This window comes from Cajanus cajan, chromosome 8 (genome assembly GCF_000230855.2).
Source record: "Cajanus cajan strain Asha chromosome 8, NIPB_CcT2T_4, whole genome shotgun sequence".
In the NCBI taxonomy this organism is placed as follows: Eukaryota; Viridiplantae; Streptophyta; class Magnoliopsida; order Fabales; family Fabaceae; genus Cajanus; species Cajanus cajan.
Genome location: NC_138524.1, coordinates 16,709,367 through 16,732,320, shown reverse-complemented (window position 1 = coordinate 16,732,320; position 22,954 = coordinate 16,709,367). Strand labels below are relative to the sequence as shown.

The 22,954-nt window shown below is 33.1% G+C and overlaps 2 protein-coding genes and 1 long non-coding RNA gene across 3 annotated transcripts; 1 reads left to right on the top strand and 2 right to left on the bottom strand.

The window, feature by feature from the left end:
• Positions 1 to 2,681: 2,681 nt before the first annotated feature.
• LOC145950620 (uncharacterized) lies at positions 2,682 to 5,502 on the bottom strand. The gene is made up of 3 exons (XR_014428418.1): positions 5,312 to 5,502; positions 5,112 to 5,187; positions 2,682 to 2,967 (listed from the first exon to the last, which is right to left on the bottom strand). It is a non-coding gene; the product is annotated as an uncharacterized LOC145950620 (long non-coding RNA).
• A 1,612-nt stretch (positions 5,503 to 7,114) lies between these two features.
• LOC109792762 (cyanidin 3-O-galactoside 2''-O-xylosyltransferase FGGT1) lies at positions 7,115 to 8,830 on the top strand. The gene has a single exon (XM_020352192.3). The coding sequence runs from the start codon at positions 7,277 to 7,279 to the stop codon at positions 8,660 to 8,662; it is 1,386 nt and encodes a 461-aa protein (XP_020207781.2). The 5' UTR covers positions 7,115 to 7,276; the 3' UTR covers positions 8,663 to 8,830.
• Positions 8,831 to 11,986: 3,156 nt separating this feature from the next.
• On the bottom strand, positions 11,987 to 16,162 carry LOC145950750 (uncharacterized). The gene is made up of 3 exons (XM_083062441.1): positions 14,460 to 16,162; positions 13,385 to 14,372; positions 11,987 to 13,292 (listed from the first exon to the last, which is right to left on the bottom strand). The coding sequence occupies exons 1-2, from the start codon at positions 14,814 to 14,816 to the stop codon at positions 14,271 to 14,273; spliced, it is 459 nt and encodes a 152-aa protein (XP_082918567.1). The 5' UTR covers positions 14,817 to 16,162; the 3' UTR covers positions 11,987 to 13,292; positions 13,385 to 14,270.
• Between the last annotated feature and the right edge of the window lie 6,792 nt (positions 16,163 to 22,954).

The following is a 22,954-nucleotide window of genomic DNA, read 5'->3' as shown; positions in this document are numbered from 1 at the left end:
TAAAGATGTTCTATTTTTTTTCAAGTTTTAATTATAAAAATTAAACAAGAAATATTAGTTTTGAAAACACTTTTTTTTTTTTTAAAAAAAAGGGTGAAACTTAATTAGTTGCGGCAATTTCTTAGGTATTTTGACGGTGTTTATAAATCAAAATTGGAGTTTAATTTTTAAAAAAAAAAACTATACTAACCATTAATGCAAATATTTATTAGGCGAATAAATGAAATAAAACTCTAATTTTAATTAAAAAAATAATGCTAAAATATCTAATTAAGAAATCATATTCAAGTTATGTAGTTTCAAAAATTACTCCTATTAAAGATTAAAATGACATATAATTATATATTTTTTTTAGTTATTTTAATAGATAGAGTTATATTACCAAAACATTCAATGAGTAAAAAACTAATTTATTTGTTCTTTCTTAAGTCTCTCTTGATATCTAACGTTATAGTGGGACATTGATATCCCTAAATGATTGGTGCATTACAAATGTTTGAATTTTTTAGCTAAAAAAAATGCGGGTCTATAGCTAAAAGGGTATCAAGAAAAAAAAAAATATGAGTATTGACCTATTGTAGGAGAGGTGTGTTCTTTCATTTTATTGTTGGCTATGCTTTCAACCGCTAGAAAGCACACATCATCCACAAAGGTACTAAATGACAGACTAATTTGATGAGTCTAAGAAGGATATCTTAGGAGCTCAACATAAAGAGGTCGACGAAATTGAGAGGTTTCGACTAAAAACTGTGGAGAATACATGGTCTCTCCTGCCTCGAATCTAAAAGGCCATGAGACTAAAACATAATTATTATTATTATTTTATATACATAAGTACAGGTCGGTCAGTACTTAAGAATTCATTTGATATTTTATTGTATTTTCTTATATTTTGTTCCAATGTCATATTTTTAATTCACTTTTTAATCAATAGGAGGAGGTCAGTAGGTAATGAAAGATGATTAGATAATGAAGTACAATCTTTATAGATAAAGAAGTTATCGATCTATGATAGAGCTATAGTTGGTGCTCTAAGTATTTAGGCTTTTTGTGGCTATAGAGATATAGATTTTGTAGCTATAAATACATTAGCATAAGAAATAAATTATAGAATAACACGTAAACAATTTTGAAAACATTTTAAGCTGATGTGTTGATGTAGGCAATAAAAGTATAACCGTAGCGATTTTTGCTTCAATGGACACTACTAGAATTTTCTTTATTATTTGAGGATTTTCTTGCAAATTTTTCTCAAAAATTCGCAGGAAATAAGTTACCTGCAAAATTTTCTGCAAATTAAAATTTACAGGTAAAACCTTCGTGGATAACTCATTTTCCACGGATTAAAAAATTCGTAAGAAATTTCTTGCGAATTATTTTTGCATGAAAATAATAAATTTTTGCAGGAAATTTTGGCAAGAAAAATTATATTTTAAATATTTCTTGCGGATTTTGCTGCAAAAAAATCTGCAGGTAACCTTTCCTGAGAAAAAAATTGCAAGAAAATGTGTAGGTACTTTTCTACATACCTAAAATTTGCAGCAAAGTTTTCTGCAAATTTTAAAACCGCAAGAAAAGTTGTAGAAAAGTTACCTGCCAACTTTCAAAATCGCAAGAAATTGTTACGGAACTAAAAATTTGCAGAAACTGTCCTGCAAATTTTCCTGCAAATTTATTCCGCAGGAAATTTTTGCAATATAAATAAAATATTTTCCTCATTGAGAAATCCACGCCTCACATTGCAGAAGAGATCATATGCGTCGGTGAAGAAGCCCATTCCAGCCACGATGATTGCACTGAAGTGATACCATTGTGTTTTTACTACGTCCAGGGCATTCAGCACCTCCTTACCCATCGCTATCAAACTTTCCTTATCCTTCTTTCTCTCACTCCAAATTGCTTCACTTCTCTGCAAAAGTGCATGCAACCGATTTGAACATGTTATGTGTGTGTGGATTACGGTTTCAAAATTAAGATGGGTTAAATTAATTTTTCAAATTAACTTTTAAATTAAAGTAACATCATTTTAGCTTCTGCTGCAACTAACGTTTGCTAATAATTTATATTCAACAGGAAAAACGTCAAACATATAAACATTGCATTATAAATCAGTTAACTGAGATTATAAATTTCAAAGGTGTTAAACTTAAACGTGCCTTGCATCAAGCGCAAAAACACAACTAAATTACGCAGTTGCAGGTAAATTTTTAATTAGTGACTAACGTATGAGATTTTTTAAATAAAAATATAGAGAAAAAAAGGGGGGGAATTCCAAGTTTACTTGATCAACTATCATTATTTTGAGGTGAGGAAAATGAAAAATTATACTCGTACATTCACTTTATTTTCCATCCAACTTTCACTTTATGATCAAATCTAACAGATTACATAGAGAAGGCATCATCTCTTGGATTTGAAATGCTTTTCTTGCTCACAACTCGTACGGCAGATTGGTAAGTACCTTCCTCATTGCAAATCAAACATATGTCAATATATTTATCCAGAATCAATGGCATTTTGTGCTTTCAGTGGATTGTTACTTACTGCATACTCTCTATATATTCTTGGATGTTTCATATGGTTTGTTAACTCTATGAATGCTTTTCTAAAGACATGGATTCCCAATTTATTGACAGGTTTGTGAGGCGTGGATTTTCTAAATGTTCAATTGATTCTATTCCTGAGAAGAAAAGGAAAACAATTATTCTATCCCGCAAGTCTAAGTATTACATGAAGAAGCTTCTACCTAATAAGAGTGGAATTACAGTTGGTAGCAAATTTCCCGCAAGTCTAAGTATTAAACATAAGGATGAATATATAGTATATAATGTGGAGGCAAATGAAGTGATTAGCCTATGTAAAAGTGGACCTTAATGGAGATCTAGAACAAACAAATGAGACCACAAAGTAGAGGAGAGAATGAATGAGAATGGAAGCACCACTTGTCTGAAAGTTTCCACCAGGCACCTGAAAAAGCAAGCCCGACATCAAGAGCAAGTATAGGATCACAACCACAACCACTGCCCCACAGTTCAATTCCTATTGCTTAATTCATGTGTTTCAATATATATATATATATATATATATAGAAACTATTGAACCCAAATATAGCAGTCATTTCCCAAGTAACCTTTATCAGCAAACAAACTCAAGTATCAATAGCATCATTCCAACACCTCCCAAGTTAGCATCAAAGGAACAAAATGATTTACCTAAGCAACTAATAATCCAAGAGAGAAGCAAAGACAAAGAACAATAGAGACACCAATGAGCATCCAATATGCATAGAGAAATTCATGTGCCTCATCCAACAAAGGATGTTTCTTTATTATTTTCTCTTTCTCCTCAAAATTTTCAAATCCCTTCTTATAGAAAAAGCTCAACAACCTACTATTGCTAGCAGAATACAATTAGAAGTTGAAACAAATAAAAGGTCTAATAGAATGTAACCAAAAAAAATTATTAATAAAGGAGAAATAAGACCATTATCCATAGTCTCTCCAGATAGTCAGATACCAATAGGTTGGGGGAAGTCCAGTCCAACGAGAAAGAAAAAAAGAGGCATTGTGGAGGGACAGATAATAAAGTATGGACCAAAGAGGCAGGCTCAGTACTGATGAAGAGGTCCAGAGGTCAATGCAAACTCAGAAGATGCCAAAGCATCACCAGCAAAAAAAAAAGGGCCAGCAGGAGGGTTCACAAAAATGCACAATATGAAATTTTAGGTAGCTTTGTAAACAACATCCATTACCCATTGCGTTTTCTCATTGGTACCACTTCATGAAATTTGCAATACAAATAGAGTAGAAAAGAAGTATCTTGCAAGCATTGTAGCTGGCTCGCTATAAATAATATGATCCTGAATTGCAAAACTACTAGCCAAGCCAACTGGACAGGATAATCAATTATGTTGTGATACGGTAACACATACACCTTATCAACCAAAATGAAAAGCTACACTAACAATTTAGCATGTTACCTAACAAGAAGAATATACTAACATTTAAAATTAAGGGGGAAAGTTGACATTTACATTTTAACAAAAATGAAAAAAACTGACTTACATCATTGTCGTTCAAATTGAGAATTTTAGGCAAATACTTACCAAAAAATTCATTTCTATTTTCTAATATAAAATCAACCTGAAGTTATTAATTTGCATGCATAACCTATATGATGAATTCATACACAAAACAGAGTTATCCCTGAAAATATGTATAACTTATTACTAATCTAATCAAGGTAAAATTAACCTGAAATCAAGGGGCATATAAATTGAAGTAATTGAAAAAACCTATTCAAGAACAACATACAAATAGGTTCTCCAACCTTGATCAAATCATTGAAGCAACCTCTAGTTTCATCACAAAAAATAAAAATAAAATAAAATAAAAAAAACTGCAACACTTTTACATGTTTGGGGAAAATAAATCTAGCACAATTTCACTGAGGTGACGTGATTATGATACAACGTTCAGTTACAGACTTATAGCAGAAAATCTGCAACTACTCAATATATGGCTCATGAATGATTAAATCAATTAAAGTCACACAGGAGAAAAAAAAATTAAGTAATAAAATGATAAAAAAAAATATCTTTCTTCTTCAAAGAGAAAGAATTGAGAAGTGTACTGAATTGTGCAGATAGACAGCTCAAAACATGGTAAATTGAATAAAAAAAAGAGCATAAAAGAAGCTAAAAAAATCTCATGCATGATAATCAAGAAGCCATAGTAGCCAACTAACCAAAGACGAAACAATTAGTATATTTTACATATATCGAATCCTGAAAGTATTCCATAGGATCATCTAAGAAGAATAAAACAAAAGCCTTTTCCAAGTAGTTGGTATTTGCTACATGGACCAAACCATGCTATCAAGCAATGTCAAGAACCCAGCTTTTACAAAGGCTATTCTCTAATGGTTTAACTTAAATTTTCCTCAGTAATCACAACAAAACATGTTCAGGTATCAAAGCCAAAGCAAGAAACCAGAGCATTTTCTCTTAAAATCAAACAAGTATGTGTAGTGGTAGTTTCAACTTAGATCAAAATCAAACAGGTTCAGAACATGGAAGAAAGCAAGGAAATCGTATCCAAACAACATCTTACCTCCAGGCAACATCTGCTTCTACATTTTTCAGATTCCAAGCATTGTCTTCTATCTCATTGAGTTGGTATTTCAAATCTACATTCAAAAGCACACAAAAAATGAAGTGTTGTGCGGTGAGAAAAATTAGGAAAAGGAGAGAAAACGAAAACCCTAATAGAAGGTGCGGTGTGAGAAAAGGAAAAGGAGAGAAAACGAAAACCTAACAGATGCATGCGGTGCGAGAAAAGGAGAAGGTGGATGTGGCACGACGATGTTTTGGAGGTGATGAAGAACAATTGAGAGAAGTGTTATGGTGTTGTGCGGTGCTTTTGTGGAAAAATAGTGTTACCTGAGAGAAGTGTTGTGGATGTGATGAACAGTTGAGAGAAGTGTTATGAAGAACGATGTTGCAATGATGGAGTCAATGCAATGTAAACGAGGATTCAAAAAAAAATTTAAAAATTTGCAAGAAATATTATTTACAAAAAAGAAACAAATTACATGCGAATTTATATTTAAAACAAATTTTGCATGAAAATAAAAAAATTCCTACAGAATTTTTTAGAAATTTTTATTTGCAACAAAAAATTTATATAATTAATATTTTGTAGTAAAATTTGCAAGAATTTTCTGCGAATTTAAAATTACAAAAATATTTGCAATAATTTATTGGAGATTTATATTTGTAAGAATTTTTGCAACAATTTCCTACAAATATTTTTTTGCATGAAAATCCTTAGATAAATATCATATTTCTAGTAGTAGTGCCTCTTTATCCATATTATTATTTACTTATAGTGAAAGAAATCTATTTCATAAATATCGTACAATTATTATATTTATTCAAAGTCTCAGTAATAATTATATTAAAATTTACGAAGTTGTGTATTTTTTATTCTTTACTAATATAACTCACTGCGCTCTTATCAATAAAGCTTCACATGGTGTAATTAAGGTTGATCTAAGTCTCAGGAATCAGGATCACCCACAGGATCTGCTTCTTGTTGATGTGAAGAGTTTAAGTTTGGTTTGTATATTATATTCACAACAATATATAATATCATTTGAAAATCTTATATTGTAACTTTGTCAAGAAGTTCACATTTTTATCCACCCGTGTCAAATGCAGTCCAGCTGTTATTTGATAATTTCTCCAATGGGGAGAACAAAACACCATTACACCAATGACCAATCTTATCAATAGGACTAATTAATTAAACAAGAAAGGTCAATATTTTCAATTTGAAATATTCAGCACCTAATATTAATCGTGAATAATAATTAATAATGTTTTTGCTGCTGACCAGATAAGTTTTTCAAAGACTCGGAGCTCACATTGAATACAAGGAATTAACAAGCAGGCTAGGTAGTATATATTGGAACTCAAAAGCATAGGAATTTAGGTCGCTAGCTACTTTGTCAAATAAATACCTAAATTTAATTACTATCATTTTAGTTCTTAAATATTTATCAATATTATCACTAGTGAAATGATATCTTAAATTTTAGCTAATTTTTAATTGATTCTCAATGTATACTTTCATAAACTTATTTGATATATATTTTGGTTTAAGAACACAGCCTTTCAAAATTAATATAACAGCCTTTCGAATCAAGGAACCAAAATAATCTTTTATTCGGTTGAAAAGACTTCAAATGAGGAGTTAAAAGACTTGATTGTATCGACGTTTTGTTCTGTTGAACTGAAAACATTAGTGAAATAATTTTTTCATTGAACTGAATATTAGAATTTGGGAAAAGCTTTAGACAAACACAGAACGCTAGGGATCAAAGTAACGTGTTCATCATTTATTAATTGTCATATACTGGGAGTAGTTAGGGATGATATAAATATTCAATATTCGAAGCAAGTCCTTTGAATTTTGGGATTTTAAAAATGATGATATTATCGTGATTTAGCATCGAAAACTCAAATTAGAATAAAAAAAGAAAAGAGCAATGTCGGTCATAAGAGTGCTTTAATGTTGTACCTCACGAGAATATAATATGTATCAATTATCAAGCAAGAGAAAAATAGCTTGGATGATCAAACAATTATTGTTCACAACTCTTCAACACGTGATCATGAGTTGGATCGCAAAGACTTCAAATAAGGGTTTAATTTGTTACCCTCTCATGTCTCATACAGAGAGAGAAGACATCAGTTGATACTTTTGAGATAGCCATGGACGCAGCACACTTGCAGTTGCACATAGCTATGTACCCATGGCTGGCCATGGGACACATAACGCCATATCTTCACCTTGCAAACAAATTAGCAACAAGAGGACACAAAATATCCTTTCTCATACCCAAACGAACAAAAGCAAAGGTGGAACATTTCAACCTCTATCCACACTTAATAACCTTCATCCCTATCACCATTCCCCCAGTTGATGGCCTTCCTCCTGATGCAGAAACCACTTCAGATGTTCCCTTTTCCTTAGGCTCACTTCTTATGACTGCCATGGAACGTACTGAGATGGACTTTAAACTACTTTTACTTGAGCTCAAACCCCACGTTGTTTTCTTTGATCTAGCGTCTTGGATACCTAGCTTGACTCGAAGCTTAGGCATCAAGTCTCTTCAGTACACAATCACTAGCATGATATCAGCAGCTTATGTGGAATCCATGGAGAACATGTGTCAAGAAAAGAACTTGGTTAGAGATGAGATGAATCTCATGAATAATCTACATGAATTCCCAGATTCTTCCATCAAGCTTCATGCTCATGAGGTTCGAGTATTAGCTTCATTCCTGAATTTAAAGTATGGTAGTGGTGTTCGTTTCGTGGATCGGATCCGCACTGGCGCCACACAGTCAGATGCTGTGGGATATAAAGGTTGTAGAGAATTTGAGGGAACATATGCTGAGTTTCTTGAGAGTTTTTATGGGAAGCCTTTTTTACTTTCAGGGCCTGTACTACCAGAGCCACCTACCTCCACTTTGGAAGAAAAATGGGCTCAGTGGCTTTCAGGATTCAAGCCTGGTTCAGTCATATACTGTGCGTTTGGAAGTGAATGGAGGCTAAACCAGAATCAGTTCAAGGAACTGTTGCTGGGTCTTGAGTTAACAGGTTTTCCATTTCTGGCAGCACTTAAAGCACCTATTGGATTTGATTCTGTGGAAGAAGCTATGCCAGAAGGGTTCAAAGAGAGGGTTCATGGAAGAGGCATTGTGGATGGGGGTTGGGTTCAGCAGACATTAATTCTTGACCACTCATCTATTGGCTGCTTCATTACCCATTGTGGAGCCTCATCTTTACTAGAGGCACTTGTGAGCAAGTGTCAGCTTGTGGCGTTACCTAATATTCTTGACCAGATCCTTATTGCGAGGATGATAAGCAGCAGCTTGAAGGCTGGTGTTGAAGTGGAGAAAGGTGAAGAAGATGGTTCATTCACAAAGGAAAGTGTCTGCAAAGCTGTGAAGACTGTGATGGATGATGAGAGTGAGGTTGGAAGGGAGGTTAGAGAAAATCATTTAAAATTGAGAAACATGTTACTCAGCAAGGATTTGGAGAACACTTACGTTGATAGTTTTTGTCACAAGCTCCAAGAATTACTTGGGTGATATGCAAGTTTTAATCAGGGCTTGTCAGTTTTACTTTGCTCGAGTTGATTCTATGTTGTTAAAGGATATGGTGGTGACGAGTGTGGGTGGTTATTGTTCAGTGTCGTTTGTGAAGTTTAATAAGGTTATAATATTTTCAGTGGAATAAAGCAGTTCAGTTTCCTTTTCTTTTACTTTTATAAAAAATAAAAACCCAAATTTATTTTCTTGTTTTATTAACAACAACTAGATGGATTTTCAACAAGTTGTGGCAAGTAAACGTTCAATGGAGTCCCCCAGAACCATCTTGGGTTAAGCTAAATGTGGATGGCAGTTTTGTTCCCCAGCTTAATGCTATGGGGTCTGGTGGTGTTTTGCGGAATTCAGTTGGGAAATGGAAACTTGAGTTTGCAGTTGGCCTCCAGGGCGGTGATTCCTTCCAGGCAGAATTACTAGCAATTGTCGAAGGCCTTGAGCTTTGTTGGAAGGAGGGGTGTAAGAAGGTTATTTGCGAATCCGATTGTCTAGGTGTTATCAATACAGCTAAGAGTTTAGGGAAAGGGGCTCAACTTAGACATAAATACTATGATATTATTAAGAGGTTGATGGATCAGTGTTCCCGAGCTTGGGAGGTAGAGTTTGTTTGTATCCCTCGCGAAATCAACTGTGTGGCCCATTCTCTAGCACGATGGGGTGTCCAACATTTGAACTCGAATGTTTCATGGAGGAGTCCTCCAAATTTTATTTTATTTGCTTTAGGAGTTGACTCTATGTCATCTAGGTTCTAGTGTATTTTTGTCTTCTATCTTTCATAATGATACCAAAAAAAAATTAACAACAACTAGATGTTGACCCGTACGGATAAAGAAATGTATATATTATATTTTAAAGAGCGTAAAAGTATATTAAATTATTATATTTTAAAAATTTGAAATGATAATTGTATAATAATTATATTAAGATATTTACATATGTTTGTGATAAATTAGGAGAAGAAATTGGTAAAACATTGAATTTTGTTATGTATTTAGTTCCTTGAATTCAAGGAATGTGACTCAATTATTATTATTTTTTTAGTAAAGATAGAAAAGATTACAAAGATAGTCTTAATAAGAATTGAATTTACTGGTTGACTATTCAATCCCTTACCACTCAACCACTAGGTTAATTAATCCTAATGGTTGACTCAATTATATATATTAATTTAAATATATAAAAACAATAAATGATGCTAAAAATAATGTCATGAAATTTAGTAGATAGATATATAATACATATTAATTCTCACTTTACAATTGTTTAATTCTTTTTTCAGATCAATTTGCGGATAATTCAGTTAAAAAGATAAAAATATTATAATTTCTATAATATAATATTTTTCTGCACATTCATTAAAATTATTAAATTTAAACTCTATTACACATTTTGTGTGTGAAATTTGATGATCTTTTCTAAACTAACATATAAAATAAAAGTAAAAATTATAATAAAAGATATTATTAGCAATAAAATTTATTTTTATTAACAACAATTAGATGTCGACCTGTGGGTCGTACTGTAACACCTAATTTTTTGTATTATTATTTTAATGGCATTTTCGTAATTTTAATAGGGGTATTTTGGGTTCCGGAACGGGCCGTTCCAAATGTTGAAAATGTGAGGTTTTTGTAGTCCCAGAACGGCCTTGGAACGGCCCGTTCCGGTATGGAGAACGGGCTGTTCCGGAAGGAGAACGGGCCGTTCTACTGAGATTGAGAACGGGCCGTTCTGGTTTTTTTGGGAACGGGCCGTTTTGATTTTGGAACGGGCCGTTCCAGTTACAAATTTTGCCCAGATTTGAAGGATCCGGAACGGGCCGTTCCGGGTGCGTCAGATTGCCTATAAATAGGGGCAAGGGGGTGAAAATTTTTATACAGAGGAAGAAAGTGAAATTTTAGAGAGAGAAAGAGAAGAGAGAGAGAGAGAGAGAAAGAAAGAAAGAGAAAGAAAGAGAGAGAGAAAGGAAGAGGGAATCCAGAGGAGGAGGCTCTGCCTAAGTTCCAGCTCCGCTTATCCAGGTAAGGGGGGAGTGAGAACCTCGCTCAGGGGTGTGGGGATAATTGTTGGATAGTTGTTTGTCTGATTGGCCCCCAATCCTTTGTCGTTGTTCTGTTTAATTTTCTATTTACTCTACTTTGTTTTGTTGAAGGTGCCGTTGTTCTGTCCGATTTTCTATTTATTCTACTTTTTTCTTTGTTAAAGGTGCCGATGTTCTGTCCGATTTTTTATTTATTCTACTTTGTTCTTTGTTGAAGGTGCCGTTGTTCTGTCCGATTTTCTATTTATTTTACCTTGTTCTTTGTTGAAAGTAATAAATGAATATGAAATTAATGTTAATAATAAATGGGTTTTAATATGAAAAAGAATGCTCTCTGGATCTCTGTGAATACCTATGCGGACCTTAAGAGGAGTATTTATGACATGACCTTGTGAAATATGGACAAATGACATAAGACATATGAATGGACTATTGAGACATGATATGATTATGAGACTATGACAAATAATGACATGATATACTTGATGAAATCTTGTAATAAGTTAAATGTTGAGTTCATGAAATAATGAATGTATGACATGCATCATATGCATATATTACTCCAGGTGTGCCGCTGAGGCCGCATACCAACGATGCTAACAAGGTGTACCTTAGGGTCACCGATAGTTGATGATATGCTAACCAGGTGTACTTTAGGGTCACCGACAGTTGATGATATGCTAACCAGGTGCACCTTAGGGTCACCGACAGTTGTGCAGGTGTGCCTTAGGGTCACCAGTGAATGTGAAACTTCCTTATGGCTACCAGAATTCAATGTCTGTGATAAAATGTTTTTTCTTGATTCATTATTATATATCTTGTTGGTGATTAAAAAGACAAGAATCATAGTCGAAAATCAAGAATACCTTAGACAGGAGTTTGTCATGTTCATGCACTTAACAGTCTTCTCCTCCTCCATCTTCTTGGTCATTATCTTCCATAACCTCATCCCACAACTGCTTCATCTCCTTCAAACGATCTTTCATCCTTCTCAGCCTCTGCACACACACACCCATCAAAAAAGAAACAAAACCCACGATTCCAAATCCAAGAAAGATCAAAACTTTTTCAAGAATCGTCCATACCAGGGAGTCGGGTGCAGTATTTTCTTCGCAGTTGATTCAAGGCCACTACAAAAAAATCAAGTTTTAGCGACCACCAAAATCGGTCGCTATTTAGGTAAATTCAGTCGCTATTTCATTCAGCGACCGAAATAACGACCGAAAAAATCCGTCGCTAAAACCCTGGTCGCTATTTGAAATAGCGACCGAAATTTTTTCCGTCGCAATTTAGCGACCGAAAAATCAGTCGCTAGCCAATAAAAATTCGTCACTAAAATTTTGGTCTCCTAACTTCTGAGACCAATTTTGCGACCGAATTTTTTGGTAGCAATTTCCGTCGCTAATTTTTATATTTATTTAATAAAAACATTTTATAAATCAGTCGCTAAATCGGTCGCTAAAAAAACTAAAATAGGTACGGATAAAATCGGTCGCTATTTCGGTCGCTAAAAAAACTGAAATAGATACGAATAAAATCGGTCGCTATTTCGGTCGCTAAAAATCTAAAATAGATTCGGATAAAATCAGTCGCTATTTCGGTCGCTAAAAATTTGAAAACCAATTATTTTGATCACTATTTCAGTCGCTAATAACTTGAATTAGCTACAAATAATTTCGGTCGCTAATTCAGTCACTAAAATATACCAGTATTTTTAAATTCTTTTTTAATTATAAATTTATACCTGTTAACGAATATGAAATTAACAATATATTTATAACGCCTCATATTAAATGAGTATGTATTTATTATTTACTAACGTTACAATTCAAAAAGATGGTCTTTAAAAACTTAAACTGCTAGACTCCATATTACAAATGGAAGACTATAGACTTAAAAGAATAAACAAAGGAAATTTTTCTATGATGAGGAAGACTAACAAGATAGAGAGTGGGGAGGAGAGATTATAAGGAAATTTAGGTGATGGAAATAAAGTATAGTAGTAGGATCAAGTATCATGAGTCATAACAGAACAAAAAACTACAATACGGTTTTCAAATACTTTCAACAAACAACACAAGTCTAATGATAAAATCTAAACTGCCAACAAAAAAAAAATCCATGCATACTCCCTTTCTCTTTCCCTTTCTCTTCCGCTTCGTCCTCCTCCTGTTCCACTTCTTCCTCATCGTCGTTGTTGTCTTTCTCCTCTTCACAACCTCATTAAATATAAGGATAAGAATATGGATTAGATTCCAAGAAGCATTTAATGACTAGTGATTTTCTCATGTGTTTGTAATTGATATATTTTGTTAGAAAACAATCTCAAACTAAAAAAAAATAAAGAATGGACAATTTGTTATAAAGCAGAGAGGTACTATCAATTTTAACATTCAATCAATGAAATGATATACAACGATGCAAATTACTTGTGTTACAACTTAAAACATGCAAAAGTGTCTAACTGATTAAAATAATCTATAAAGAATAAACCTGCTCTTTATCAGCAAGTAGAATATTAGTTGTAGCATGGGGGGACTCCAAAAATTCCAAAAGCTTTGCCGACAGCTCCTCCTGAAACCATATCCATTTAATTATTTAATTTCAAAAAGTACTAAACTCTCTTCTCAAATGAAATCAGTATATATTATTATGACAAGACTTGCCTTCTTCACATTGGTCTTGTTTATTTGAATATTAAGAACATCACAGAAGTCCAACAACTTTTCTTTGACAAATTTGTCAATCCTCTCCTTTACCTTGGTTCTCTGTTTGTCCTGCCAAGAATGATAAATTCATGATTTTTCAATAGTAGGTCCATTACAGCCTCAGACACTCCTGTTTTTATGAAACAACATTTGAAAAGAAACCATTAAGATTCATCCATAGAAAAATGCTAGCAACACACTCTTGCAAACACTTATGAAGTAAAATTTACCAAAGACCCTTTAAATTTAACTTGATTGGGTACCACTGACATAAAAAAAAAGATAAAGATGGGTGAACAATCAATTTCAAAATCTGCAAAGATAATATTTTATGGGTATACGATACCAAACCAAGATTGCATGCTAAAAGATACATCAAAATCATGATCCACCTAACAAATATGACACAAATGGGGTGAATTTAATAACAAAAGAAACTTTTTTCCACACATCAAATCAAATATAAAATTCACAAGTTACAAGACAAAGGCCAACCAAATTAAAAATAAAAAAATGTAAGAACTGAGGAAGAAGCAAGAAGTAACAAGTAAATCAATAACAAATTTTAAGGCCTCATTGGGGAAATTACTCAGTTTATGGTACAATTAAGACTAGCTTCAGCTATTAAATCAGGCAGCACTAAATGCAAAGCAGGCCTCCAAATACTAATTACATGAAAACATTATCTTCATGTTTTCAGGTCAGATCTACCAGAATTCAATGTCTGTGATAAAATGTTTTTTCTTGATTCATTATTATATATCTTGTTGGTGATTAAAAAGACAAAAGAATCATAGTCGAAAATCAAGAATACCTTAGGCAGGAGTTTGTCATGTTCATGCACTTAACAGTCTTCTCCTCCTCCATCTTCTTGGTCATTATCTTCCATAACCTCATCCCACAACTGCTTCATCTCCTTCAAACGATCTTTCATCCTTCTCAGCCTCTGCACACACACACCCATCAAAAAAGAAACAAAACCCACGATTCCAAATCCAAGAAAGATCAAAACTTTTTCAAGAATCGTCCATACCAGGGAGTCGGGTGCAGTATTTTCTTCGCAGTTGATACAAGGCAGAGGCAAGGGAGAGAGGTCGGACACGCTCCTCCGGAAGGTGGGCGGGAGGGGCGGGCAGCAGGGGTCGGAGACGCAGCGGCGGAGGACGGGGGAGGAACGGCCCTTGGTGAGGAGGGAGTGGAGGTTGAGGGGGACGTGGACGGCGGAGAAGCCGTGGAGGGAGAGGTCCTCTTGGTCGCAGAAGAGCTTCTTAGCGCTGGGCTGGGCGGAGGAAGAGGGGGAGCGGCGCTTGATGGGGGCGACGGCGGAACAGGGCGACGGCGGAACAGGGCGCTTGATTGTCCTCGGATTTAGCGGCCTCCGCGGAAGCATCCTTCTCCGGAATCTTGGAGGCCGGTGGCGATTTGGCTTCGTGGAGCGGAGACTTGGAGTCTTCTAGGATTTCGGTGGCCATGGATGGGGGAGGGGGACCAGAGAATTGGGAACCCTAGCGGTGAGAAAAACCCTAGAATTGGAGGGAAAAGGAATAGAATCGTTGTGATTGGGATTAGAAGAGAGAGAGAAATGAAATTGGAGTTTGATGAGAGGGTGAGCTGGAGGGTTAAAGTGTGTGTGTGGGGTGGTTTTCAAAATTTGATGCCAAATTGTGAGGGGGTTTCGCCACTAGCTCACTCACTCACTCTTTCCCCCTTCTTTTTTGCTTTTCTCCTGGTAAAACTACTTACTACTAACCTAAAAAATAAGAAAATGGAAATTAATTAATTATAATAAATCAAAATATTATAAAAATTATAATTCAAATCAAAAGTATTAAATACATTAAAATATTATAATTAAAAGAAATCTAGTATTAAATCAAAAGAGTATAAAAATCATAACTAAAATTATAATAAATATTCTGATATTAAATATTTGTATTAAAGAAATTATTACAGATTTTAAATTTTATTTATTATGTTTTATAATCAAAAGATATCTAATATTAATTCAAAAGATTATAATAATTATAACTCAAATCATAATAAATAATTTGATATTAAATTTATTATATATTAAAATTAATTAAATATTTTTATCAAAGAAACAGATACAGATTTTATATTTTATTTACTATATTTTATAATCAAAAGAAATTCAATATTAAATTAAAAGATAATAAAAAAATATAACTAAAATCATAATAAATTTTCTAATATTAAATTTAGTATATATTAAAATTAATTCAATATCTATATTTAAGAAATTGTTACAGATTTTAAATATATATTTTAAAGTTTTTATTTTATTAAATTAATTGAAAATAAATTATATTTTATCACTTTTTAATAAAGTAAGTGAATGATAATAAATTAACTAAAATTTTTAAATATATTTTAATTAAAAATATTTTTTTATCAATACAATGACTAAAAGTATTATAATAAATAATGAAATTAAATAAATTAAATCTTATAATGATTATTTTTTAATAATAATAAATTAAATATTCTAATTATTTTATAATAAATTAAAATAAAAAGATAATAAAATATTTTAACTGGTATTTCAAATAAAACACATTAAAATATTATAATCAAAAGAAATCCAGTATTAAATCCAAAAATTATAAAAAGCATAATTATAATAAATATTTTGATATTAAATATTTGTATAAAGATATTGCTACAAATTTTAGATTTTATTTATTATATTTTATAATCAAAAGATATCTAATATTAAATCAAAAAAATTATAATAATTATAACTCAAATCCAGATAAATATTTTGATATTAAATTTATTATATATTAAAATTAATTAAATATTTTTATCAAATAAACTAATACAGATTTTAGATTTTATTTACTATGTTTTATAATCAAAAGAAATCTAATATTAAATTATAAGATAATAAAAATTATAAGCTTCTGTATTTTATATATATATATATATATATATATATATATTACTTTCCCAAAGAAATCAAGTTGGTATAAAATTATTTTCATTTGATGATAATTTATTTTAAAATATTAAAATCTAGTTCATAAATAATTATGACAAGTAGAAATCAAATTAAATAGGAAGTTAAAAGATTTCTTATAAATTTTTCCCTGTTGAAAAAAAAATACTCCTAAAACACTGATGTAGCTACGAATAAAATCGGTCGCTATTTCGGTCGCTAAAACACTGATGTTTCACGGAACCAGATATGATCTTTCATTTTTCTTTTATAATCAAATTTGATTATGATATGAATTGATACGTGATTTTTTTGCCTTTAATTTATTTTGTAATCAGATTGGCTAATTTTGACTTGAAGCAACACATTAAAAGAGGCAATATATTTTGATCATTTATTTCAATAAAAATTTAAAAACAAATCAGCTATACTCACTTGCTCTAACTTTGATCTGAGATCCTTCATGGTTCTCAGAAGATGAATTATTCAATATTTATGTTTCTCCTTCTCTATAGCAAGTAACTGAGCTTGCAACTTTAAGGATGAATACTAAAAAAAAAATCACAACATTTAATTTGTGCTTAATTTATTTAAAATAAATAAATAAATAAACATTTATTTTAAAATTTTAAATATTTGTATTTAAGAAATTGTTATAGATTTTAAATACATATTTTTAAGTTTTTATTTTATTAAATTAATTGAATATAAATTATATTTTATCACTTTTTAATAAAGAGAGTGAATGAAATAAATTAATTAAAATTTTAAAATATATTTTAATTAAAAATATTTTTTTTATCAATATAGCGACTAAAAATATTATAATAAATAATAAAATTAAACAAATTAAATCTTATAATAGTTATTTTTTATTACTGCTAAATTAAATATTCTTATTCTTTTACAATAAATTAAAATGAAAAGGTAATAAAATATTTTAATTGATATTTCAAATAAAATATATTAAAATATTATAATCAAAAGAAATCCAGTATTAAATTAAAAGATTATAAAAATCATAACTAAATTTATAATAAATAATTTCATATTAAATATTTGTATCAAATAAATTATTACAGATTTTAGATTTGATTTATTATATTTTATAATTAAAAGATATTTAATATTAAATTAAAAGATATCTAATATAATGTTGAGGATTTTTCAAAGTTTAGAAAAGATATTATATTATGTATATATATTACTTTTAATATTTTACAAAGAAATTAAAGTGGCACAGCGATACCATGCGTGACCCATAATCTCCATGTCCATAGTTTGAATCCTAGCTTTGACATTTTAATAAAAATTGCCACATCAATTGACATTTGAATGATAAAAATAAAAAAAAGTTTTAGCTACCGATTTTAATTCGGTCGCTAAAATATTCAAAAGTTTAGGATTAGCGACCGAAATAAAATCGGTCGCAATTTTTTTTGATATTTATTCAAAATCGGTCGCTAATTCCGTCGCAGATCATGCTTTCATAAAACACAATTAAATAGCGACCGATTTTCTCGCTACCACCCAAATCCGTCGCTAATTCGGTCGCAAAATAGCGACCGAAAATTTTCGGTCGCTAAATCGATCGCTATTTTAATCAGTCGCTAATTCGGTCGCAAAATAGCGACCGAAAAATTTCGGTCGCTAATTCGGTCGCAAAATAGCGACCGAAAAAGTTCGGTCGCTAATTTCGGTCACTATTTAGCATTTTTCTTGTAGTGACATGCATGTATTTATGAGTTGAGTTCATGACATCATAGCATGATAAATGAGTATATATGTGATATTGATTATTTATGTGTATTATTTACATATGACTTGTATTGTTGTGTGTGTGTGTGCTATCTAACCTTTATTTCTGCATTTGAAACTGAGTGAGATGTTTCTCACTCCCTTGTTGTTTTTGTATATGTTTTAATTTATGTTGCAGATAATCAGCATCATGGGGATGTTGGTGATGAGGCTTAAGGCTTCAGTGGGGCATGCTTTGATAGGATGTGACATCGGGCATAGCTAGGCTTGTTTTTGGGATGTTATTGTTTTAAAAGCTTTAATTTTCTCTTCTTATGTAATTTTGAAGTTCTTGAGGAAAGATCAAAATGTACATCTTTGTTATACTATTTTATTATATGATTTTAAAGTTATAAATTAATTCCTAACTAGGAGGCACTGCCACCTTTACTGGAGTTAATTTATATTTCCTTTATTTGTATATATATGATTTCTTGTTTTCCACTAAATTGTATTGAAAGTCTTAACCTCTTTTCTTTTATAATTTCTACACTGGAGTTATGATTTATGAGTTACGAATGTGAATCTTCTACCTTATAATATTTGAAACAATTATTTTATACATGAAAAATGTTATTAAACTATGAAAGATTTTATTTACCCAAAAAGAAGAAAAGAAAAATTTTATTGTTACATTTGTGGTATATTAATAATGGGGTAGAGGGTGTCACATTTAGTGGTATCAGAGCAGGTCGATCTAATCGACCGTGAGTTATGAGTTTACTATGCTTATTTGGTACATGAATGATGAATTGAATTGATTGTGGAACTTGTTGGTATGCTAGTATGATGATTGATTATGTTTATTAATTGTATTATTTTCTTAGACTATGGCTGGTAGAAATGATCGTGCGATTGCTGATGCTCTTCAAGCATTAGCACAAGCTATGAATAATAACAATAGGACTGAGGTCGCTCCTAACTGGTTGGAGCAATTTCAACGAAATCACCCACCTACCTTTAAAGGAGGATATGACCCAGATGCTGCTATGAATTGGCTAACAGAGATTGAGAAGATCTTCAATGTCATGGATTGTCCCCTCACTCAGAAGGTGAAGTTGGCCACCTTCATGTTGACTGCTGATGCTCACTTTTGGTGGGAAGGAGCACTTCGGAGGATGATTGATGGAGGGGTGCACTTGAATTGGGACAACTTCAAGAAGGTCTTTCTTGAGAAGTATTTCCCGGATGATGTGAGAAGTCGGAAAGAAATGGAGTTTCTTGAACTGAATCAAGGGAATAACACAGTGGCAGAGTATGCTGCCAAATTTGACGCTTTGGTTCGTTATTGTACACACTACCATGGTGAGGGTGGTGAAAGAGCTAAATGCATAAAATTTGTAAATGGTCTGCGTCCTGAAGTGAAAACTGCAATTAACTATCAGGAGATATATCACTTTCCCACTCTGGTCAATAAGTGCAGTATTTATGATCGGGACAACCGTGATCGTGCTGCTTTCTATAAAGGAGTTGGAGGTCCTATCCGTGCTGTGAGTTCTAGTACTTCGGGTAGGAGTAAGCCTTACTCCGCTCCTACTAGATTTCAAGGGAATAAAGCTGCTGCTAATAAAAGCAAGTCATTTACTAGAGGATCCACTGTTAGTGCTACTGGAAGTGTTGGAAGATCTGTGTCCACTCCTTCAGGAAGATGTGGAAAGTGTGGACGTATTGGTCATAATCGGTCTAAGTGTAATGACAACGAGGTTACTTGCTTCAATTGCAGGGGTAAGGGTCACATCAGTACCCACTGTCCCGAACCACCAAGAACACGTGTTATTGGATCGGGTTCGCAAATTGAGCGTCCAAATACTATAGGGAGAGTATTTGCTCTTAGTGGTGCTGAAGCTTCTCAGTCAGAAAATTTGATACAAGGTACTTGTTTCATAGCTGAGACTCCTTTTGTTGTACTATTTGATTCTGGTGCAACTCATTCCTTTATTTCTGTCTCTTGTGTCCAAAAATTGAATTTTCCTGTGTCTTTGTTAGATTTTGATCTAGTTGTTGAAACCCCTACTAATGGTCCTGTGACTACATCCCTAGTGTGTTTGAAATGTCCCTTGACAGTTTCTGATAAGCAGTTTCTAGTTGACTTAATTTGTTTGCCTCTTAGTCAATTCGATGTAATTCTTGGCATGGATTGGTTATCTTCTCACCATGTCTTTTTAAACTGCTTTGAGAAATCTATTTCCTTTGGTGAATGTAAGAGTACGGAATTTCTTAGTGCTGCTGACATTAAAACTTGTTTAAAAGAAAATGAAAGAGTGTACATGATCTTAGCTTCCTTAACACTTGAGACTGATAGTAAGCTAGATGAGATTCCCTTAGTGAGAGAATTTCTAGAAGTATTTCCTAAGGATGTGTCTAGTTTACCACCTGAGAGAGAGATTGAGTTTAGCATAGACTTAGTACCAGGTACCTCACCTATATCTATAGCACCCTATAGGATGTCCCCAACAGAGTTAGTTGAGCTTAAGAAACAAATAGAGGAACTGCAAGAGAAACAATTCATTAGGCCTAGTGTTTCACCTTGGGGAGCACCTGTTTTGTTGGTTAAGAAGAAAGATGGGAGCATGAGGTTGTGTGTAGATTATAGGCAACTGAATAAAGTGACCATTAAGAATAAGTATCCCTTGCCTAGGATAGATGACCTTATGGATCAACTAGTTGGAGCTTGTGTGTTTAGTAAGATCGATTTAAGGTCAGGATACCATCAGATTAGAGTGAGAGCTGAGGATGTTCCTAAGACTGCATTTGGAACCTGCTATGGGCACTATGAGTATTTAGTTATGCCTTTTGGTGTGACTAATGCACCTGGTGTTTTTATGGACTACATGAATAGGATCTTCCATCCTTACTTGGATAGATTTGTAGTGGTTTTCATAGATGATATCCTAGTGTATTCCAAGACTAGGGAGGAGCATGTTGAGCACCTTAGGATCGTTCTTCAAACCCCTAAGGAGAGGCAGTTGTATGCAAAATTGTCAAAATGTGAATTTTGGTTGGATAGTGTGAACTTTCTAGGACATGTGATATCCAAGGGTGGGATAGCTGTAGATCCTGCTAAGGTAGAAGTTGTGTTAGAGTGGAAAACACCTAAATTAGTATTTGAGATTAGGAGTTTCTTAGGACTAGCCGGTTATTACAGAAGGTTCATAGAGAATTTCTCTAGGCTAGCTCTTCCTTTGACTAAGCTGACGAAGAAAGACCAACCTTTTGTGTGGGATTCTAGGTGTGAGGAGAGTTTTCAAGAGCTTAAGAGAAGATTAACTAGTGCCCCTGTGTTAGTGTTACCTAATCCTAGTAAGACTTTTGAGGTATTTTGTGATGCTTCTAAATTGGGTTTAGGAGGAGTACTTATGCAGGAGGGTAAGGTAGTAGCCTATGCTTCAAGACAACTTAAAATTCATGAGCAAAACTATCCTACCCATGACCTTGAGTTAGCTGCCGTAGTATTTGTGCTTAAGTTGTGGAGACATTACTTGTTTGGGTCTAGATTTGAGGTTTTTAGTGACCATAAAAGCCTTAAGTACTTGTTTGATCAAAAGGAATTGAATATGAGGCAGAGGAGATGGTTAGAGTTCCTTAAAGATTATGACTTTCAATTGAATTATCACCCCGGCAAGGCTAATGTTGTAGCTGACGCTTTGAGTAGAAAATCTTTGAAAGTGTCTTCTTTGATGATTAGGGAATTGAATATGATTGAGGAGTTTAGGGATATGAGCTTAGGGTGTGAGTTGACCTCTAAGAGTATTAAGTTGGGAGCTTTGAGAGTGACTAATAGCTTGATAGATGAGATTAGAGAAGGTCAAAAGATAGATCCTTTCTTATTGAGTCAGGTAGAGAAATTGAATCAAGGTGTGGAGAGTGAGTTTAGAATTGGAGTGGATGGAGTTTTGAGATTTAAGGATAGGTTGTGTATTCCTAATGTGTCAGAACTTAAGAGAGCAATCCTAGAAGAAGGTCATAAGAGTGTCCTTAGTATCCATCCAGGAGCCACTAAGATGTACCAAGACCTTAAGAAGATGTTTTGGTGGCCTAAAATGAAGAGGGAAGTGGAAGAATTTGTGTATGCTTGCCTAGTTTGTCAGAAAGCTAAGGTAGAACACCAAAAACCTTCAGGTCTGATGCAACCTTTAGATGTGCCTGTGTGGAAATGGGATAGCATCTCTATGGATTTTGTAGTTGGGTTACCTAAGACTGTGAAGAACTTGGATGCTATATGGGTTATTGTAGATAGATTGACTAAGTCTGCCCATTTTATTTCCATTAATATTAGGTATCCTTTGGAGAGGTTAACCAAGTTGTACATCAGTGAAATCGTGAGGTTGCATGGAGTTCCTAATAGTATAGTGTCTGATAGAGATCCTAGGTTCACTTCTAGATTTTGGGAGAGTTTGCATAAGGCTTTAGGCACTAAGCTTAGATTGAGTTCAGCCTACCATCCCCAAACAGATGGCCAAACTGAGAGAACAATACAATCTTTAGAAGACTTGTTGAGGGCTTGCATCTTGGAACATGGAGGTAGTTGGGATAGTTTCCTACCTTTGATAGAGTTTACCTACAATAACAGCTACCATTCTAGTATTGGGATGGCACCCTATGAGGCTCTGTATGGTAGAAGATGTAGAACACCTTTATGTTGGGTAGAACCTGGAGAGAATGCCGTGTTAGGACCTGAGATAGTTCAACAAACTACTGAACAGGTTAAGATGATCCAAGAGAGGATAAGAGCAACCCAGAGTAGGCAAAAGAGTTATAATGACAAGAGGAGA

Coding starts and splice junctions, on each gene's coding strand:
- LOC145950750 (XM_083062441.1), bottom strand. CDS start 14,816: ATGCTTCCGCGGAGGCCGCTAAATCCGAGGACAATCAAGCGCCCTGTT. Junction 14,373..14,459: donor ATACTGCACCCGACTCCCTG/GTATGGACGATT, acceptor GTGTGTGTGCAG/AGGCTGAGAAGGATGAAAGA.
- LOC109792762 (XM_020352192.3), top strand. CDS start 7,277: ATGGACGCAGCACACTTGCAGTTGCACATAGCTATGTACCCATGGCTG.